We start from the raw sequence: 5,485 nt of genomic DNA on the forward strand, positions 1-5,485 counted from the left end.
TTATAGCACCTGTCGACTTTTCTCAATACTCGCCGGTGTGGGTGGAGGTGTGAGCGACGTCGTCTCCATTCGCTTAGACGTCTGTACATGCTGACTGGTTGCTGCCCTCTCGAACGATTGTCGCTGTTGTTGTTGGCGATAGGTCGTGCTCATCTGGTCCTGCCTGTTCTTGAGCGCTTCCTGCCCATGTGGAATTTGTTTGGCCAACACCTGCTCACGTGCGAATTCTTGGAATAACGGAGCCTCCTCCAGAGACGACAAAGTCTCTTCCTCCTCGGAGAGTTGACCTATCGACCCAGGTGATTCGCACCCGAGTCCATGGTGCTGTTGTGAACGGCCTTGGATACGAAACGTGGGATTGTCCTCCCTACCTCGTGCCCTATGCCTCCGTTTACGTGGGCTAGTCAACGCTTCGTGCGCGGACAACACTGTCGTAGGTCGTTCTGAAGATGTACGCTTCAGCCTTTGTTCGTACTTCTCCAAGAGCGACTGATGTTGTACCATAAGCTCGGTTAGCTTTTTTGTCGACGACTGGCCCTGCACCGTGCCCTTGTTGTTGGAACGACGGCGGTGACGCCTACGTTTATTAGGTGGGAGGCGTGGCTGCTCGTTACCGGAAGATGAGGCTCCAGAGATACCCAAAGACGAACAGGAGGGCAGCCCACTACTAGCTACATGTTCACCAGTAATGGACTGCCCCCTGTCCGCACGCAGGTCGGGATCTCCTTTGGCCTCGTCATTAATTACCACGTCTCCCTTCGTTAGGCTGATATCACCCCTGGGTGTCTTGGATGCCTGTCTAATGTTAGCCGCTGCTTGGTGATGAACCTCTCCATTCTGTAGTTACATCCGTCCGTTCTCAGCTCGTTGGCCGGTATGGTCCGTGACAGACTGGTGGCACTTAGTCCTTCGACGGTCTATGTAGTCTTCCTCCCGACGTTCATGGGTCAGATGTTGCTGCCTACGGCTTTGACGTAGGTTGGACATAATAGTACGTTGTGTGGTTCAATTGAGGTTTGGAAATAGATCGGGTATAAATACTTATCCGTCCTAGAGATCGTTTTCATCTCAACAAGTCTCGACACTGTTTGCCCGGAAAGATTTATTCCGTGCCCGTCACTACGTTCCTTTTCAGAGTGGTACATTAATACATGAATCCTGCTCATGCCTCCAGCAGACTATGGTGCCGTATATCCTTCGATGAAATACTTATCGGGGTTCACCCTACACTCCTTGGGTGCTACTCCAACCTCCTAGTGGAGTCACATCCTTCTTCGGCGACATACTTTTGCTCCTTAGAGAACTCCACCGCTCTCGCTTTACTCCCCTTCCTTGTTAATCTTACTCCTTTTTGAAGCTGCATGTGCCGTTGCGGATATCGGTATGTAACTGCCTATTGTCGGCCTGTCGTGCCCTACGGACCCCTCTGTCTACCTCTAGATCCTGCTTTGTACTTTCTTTCGAGCATCTCTGACACAAAGTTCTGCTTAGACAAGTAGTTCCTAGTGCCTCTGTGGGTTCTAACTGTGCATTATACAATTATTACCTCGACATCCCCTAGTTTACCAGATATCATCCCTGTCTATGTACTGTAACTTCTAATGTGGTTCTTGATTTACAGTAAGACTCAAATTGTACTATTAGTCCGTATCGTTCCACGATCCTATTGCTAACCTCTTTGTTCAATGTACCTGGGTATCATTTAAATATGTACATACTCTCTACATCTTCGATCTCGCAATTTCGTCAAGAAGAATCTCTCATACCACGTTAGTAACGTACTATGCTAATGATATCATAGTATACATCTATAATTGTTTACGCTGACTTGTTCTTTGTGTCCTTACTTGCTTTCTAACCTTCGTTTTAGTCCCTTTCAGTATCTTCTAGCTGGGACATTGCGAACTACCTAACTCTTCCCTTTGTCTATGCCTAAAGTTAGGGCGTGTTTCTTGTAGTATTATATCTACTTGCGGTAGATGGCTACCGTAGGAGCAACATACCTAATTCTATTCTCGATTGCTTCTATGCATACAACTCCTTAGATCTTACTCACTATATACACTGGTTTCATTTCTCTAACGCAATTTCAACTGAGCATCGTCTAACCAAAAATATTTCCATAATAGGGTTCTAACTCGTTATCTAACCCACAATTTCACCCATTCTATTTGTTTATACAACATATAATCACCAATCTATTTTGCACCATCGTTTCTGCTTAACTGATCGTCTGGCTGGACCCTCGTCTTGGCCGTTTGGCCCTTCTTGTCCTGCTCATTCCGTTCTTGTACTTCAGATGTCTGTTCCTGATTCGATTGCTTCTTGGGTTCGGTCGTGGGCTCTTTAAGTTCGGTCGTAGTGTCGTTGTTTGCCTCCGTTCTTGGAGCCACAGTAAAATTAGATACCTGTCTAGGAAGCCTGAAACGTTCGAGCTGTCTAGCCATACTGATTCTATTGAGCCTGAAGCGTCCATTGTTCACTTCAGATTCCTTTTGCTGATTCCATCGGTCGTGCTGATCGTTCGGTCTCGGCGTCTCTTCCTTTTCACTGCCACTACTCGACATCAATGATGGCAGTGTGGCACTAGCGTCACTACTTGTGTACCCACTATCGTCTTCTACCGCGTGTAGATTATGAAAGATTTCGTCATTTTGTCGCGCCATCTTACTTCCGCTATTACAACAATCGGTGTTCTCTTTATTCGTTCGTCGTATTCCTGTAGAAAAATCTAATAAAGTTCATTCAATTATTATAAAGTAGCTTGTTTCCTAATTACTAATAAACTCACAACTTCCTTGGTAAGTTAAAAGTGTGGTAAACGAACGCTTCAATAACTATATCGCAACGTTCTCCCTCCGTGGGGAGGGAGACGTTGTTCATTTATTAGTAATTGTAAAATTAGTGACACTAAAAGTGAGTCATAAGTCATGTGCTGTAATAGTCAGCAAAAACCAAGTTTATCAGAATATTCTGATAAACTGTAAAAAACTATAATAACTAAAGTAAACAACTAAAACCTAAGTACTTGTATTCTAACCACACCCAGATATTTGGAGTGTTTCGGTTAGGCATATGTGGGCGCCATCTTCAGGGGGAGGTAACGTGTGTTCCAAGGTGCGTCTGCAAGTGTCGGTGTGAAAGCTCACCATTTATACGGAGTGTTGGCGCCGCGTGTCGCAAGTTGGTAGATCGTACTCGGGGTTTTATGACACCCTGTTCGAGGCCATATTTGCGTGCCCACGCATCAATGTCATCTAAGAAGGACTGGAACGGAACCGATTGAGGGGCTTGGATCCCCGTGTCATCGACAAATAAATAAGAGCGGAGGAGCTTGGGCCGAAATTGTGCTAGCGTGCCAACTAAGGAATCCTTGTAGATAATAATGAGCTGGGGGCCGACGATTGAGCCTTGTAGGATTCCATTCGTTCTATGTAATAGAGGCGAGAGCGAGACGCGGTATGTCACACGGGTAGGGACCCTCTCAAATAGCGCGCGAAGGCAGCTGATCCAGTTTTTGGGTATTCCAGCGTGGCGCATAAGTACCCATAGGCGTGGGAGAGCAACCTTGTCGTATGCCGTGGTAATGTCCAGACAGACGTCGTTCCACTCCTCTTCTGACTGTGCCTCAGATTTCATGGCGGCAAGTGCTTGAGTATGACAGGATTACCGTGATTTGAAGCCAGCTTGGGTAGCATGGGTAGCAGAGCCGGGATGGCTCGTAATCAGATTCAGAAAGCATTTTTCAAAGATGCGTCTGACTATTTGCGTAAGCGTGATGGGGCGGAAGTCGGCGGGGGAGGTGATGTCTGCATCGGCTTTCTTTGGGTGCGCTGTCAGGAGGCTGCAGTTCAGGACTGCAGGGAAGGTACCCGGTCCTAATGTCCGGCGTTCGGTGGAGCGCTCCACTGCGGCCTTCAGGAGGAGGATGTGGATCCCGTCGGGGCCAGGCCCCTTATTGGGATAGCGTAGTATAGCCTCCACTACATCGTCGGGGCGTATGGTGGAAGTGACATCAGGAGAGGGTTCGGTATCCGATGGAACCACGTACGGGTTTGTAGAGTTGAATAGGTCCTCAAAGTAGCCAGCGAGGGTGGCGCCTGTGTTATCGGTACCCGGTATGCAGGGTTGGCGCGGAGACCATCGTTGGTACGCAATATCTTTGAACATGTAAACATTGCTTTGGGCGGTCAGACGTGGGCGGAATGAGTGATTTGGCAGTCGCTGAACCCAGGGTCTGTTTAAGTCATAGTAGAACCCTCCGAAGATTTGTGGGGTAGCGGCATAGCGCCAGATGCGGTCGAGGATCCGTAGCAGCCCTTCCGCTGGTCCGTGCAAAGTGAGATACGACCATAGTAGGTTCTGATGTGCCCGGATTTCGGCTTGGAATAGTCGCGCGCGGGATTTGTTGTGTAGGTGATACAGTCGATGGCGATATCGGTTATATCCATGGGAAGGGAGGCGTTGGTTCAGAGGCGGCGGCATTGTTGGCATTTGTGGGGGCCGATGGATTTGATTCGTGGGAAGTATCTGGAGATCGAGTCCAAAGGTAAGGTCACCACAGATACCGTAGTCCGTCAGCTTATAAGTCTGGAGGGAGGCGGGGGTGCTAAGCCGATGATACGCATGTTCTGTACCAGTTGAGCCGCCAGCATAGAGGTAGTCCAAGTGCCATGTATTACGCAGGGTAGTCTCAATCGTTTTCATACGTAGTCCGTGATTTGTAGATGCGTGGCCATAATTCCGGGCTTTTGAGTTGAAATCTCCCCACACGATATCTGGTTGGAAATCGCCAATCTCAGGGGGATTCATGTATCACCTTACGTCTTCTTCAGTAAGTGATTTGAGTGGAAGGTAGAACACGGCCATATGAACGCCAAAGCACACAAAGAACACCGCATACGGTGAAGAGTGTACAAGTTGAAAATTCGATGGGTGGTGTTTGGAAAAGATGCCAATACCACAGGGTGAAGGGTGTAAGATATTATGCCGTGTAGTGTGATGTAGAATATGGTAGTGTGTGTTCGAACGTATATGATTAAGAAATGTGCGTTATGCCAGGTTTGAACCACACACATAACATCAACCTGACTTAAAATCGATATAACGTTCAAACACTTATCTGTATGTGCTGCGTTGTCCACGTTGAGTCCTTGTGGGTAGAAGAGCGTCATCCCCATTGGTCCTAACATTGTTCATCCTCGGTCAATTCTACTGGGCTCTCTTCTTTGACGATGTCAGCCATTTCTATATCGTTGCCTGTTGTCGAAGAGTCTGTCGTGGAAGGTTGAGGCTGCGTATTGGTAACCATCGTGTCGGATGGTTGTGTCGGAAAGACCGTTGGTATATGGAGTCGTCCTGGTTCCGCCCGCGCTGGTTCTTTAGCGTTTGCCGGGATTCGCGGGTTAGGTGAAAAGAGGTTTGCATCATATTTTGCTTTGGTAAGCCTTCTGGAGACGGTCCGCGGTAGATCGGAGGATGTCTG

General features: G+C 48.0%; 2 protein-coding genes across 2 annotated transcripts; both read right to left on the reverse strand.

Moving 5' to 3' along the window:
* On the reverse strand, positions 1-987 carry SARC_07115 (hypothetical protein; the record flags this gene model as incomplete). Its single annotated transcript, XM_014298949.1, has 2 exons — positions 1-799; positions 848-987. The coding sequence occupies 2 exons, from the start codon at positions 985-987 to the stop codon at positions 1-3; spliced, it is 939 nt and encodes a 312-aa protein (XP_014154424.1).
* Positions 988-2,198: 1,211 nt separating this feature from the next.
* On the reverse strand, positions 2,199-2,666 carry SARC_07116 (hypothetical protein; the record flags this gene model as incomplete). The annotated part of the gene is made up of 1 exon (XM_014298950.1): positions 2,199-2,666. The coding sequence occupies one exon, from the start codon at positions 2,664-2,666 to the stop codon at positions 2,199-2,201; it is 468 nt and encodes a 155-aa protein (XP_014154425.1).
* Between the last annotated feature and the right edge of the window lie 2,819 nt (positions 2,667-5,485).

Source organism: Sphaeroforma arctica (genome assembly GCF_001186125.1).
Source record: "Sphaeroforma arctica JP610 unplaced genomic scaffold supercont1.543, whole genome shotgun sequence".
NCBI classification, from domain to species: Eukaryota; class Ichthyosporea; order Ichthyophonida; genus Sphaeroforma; species Sphaeroforma arctica.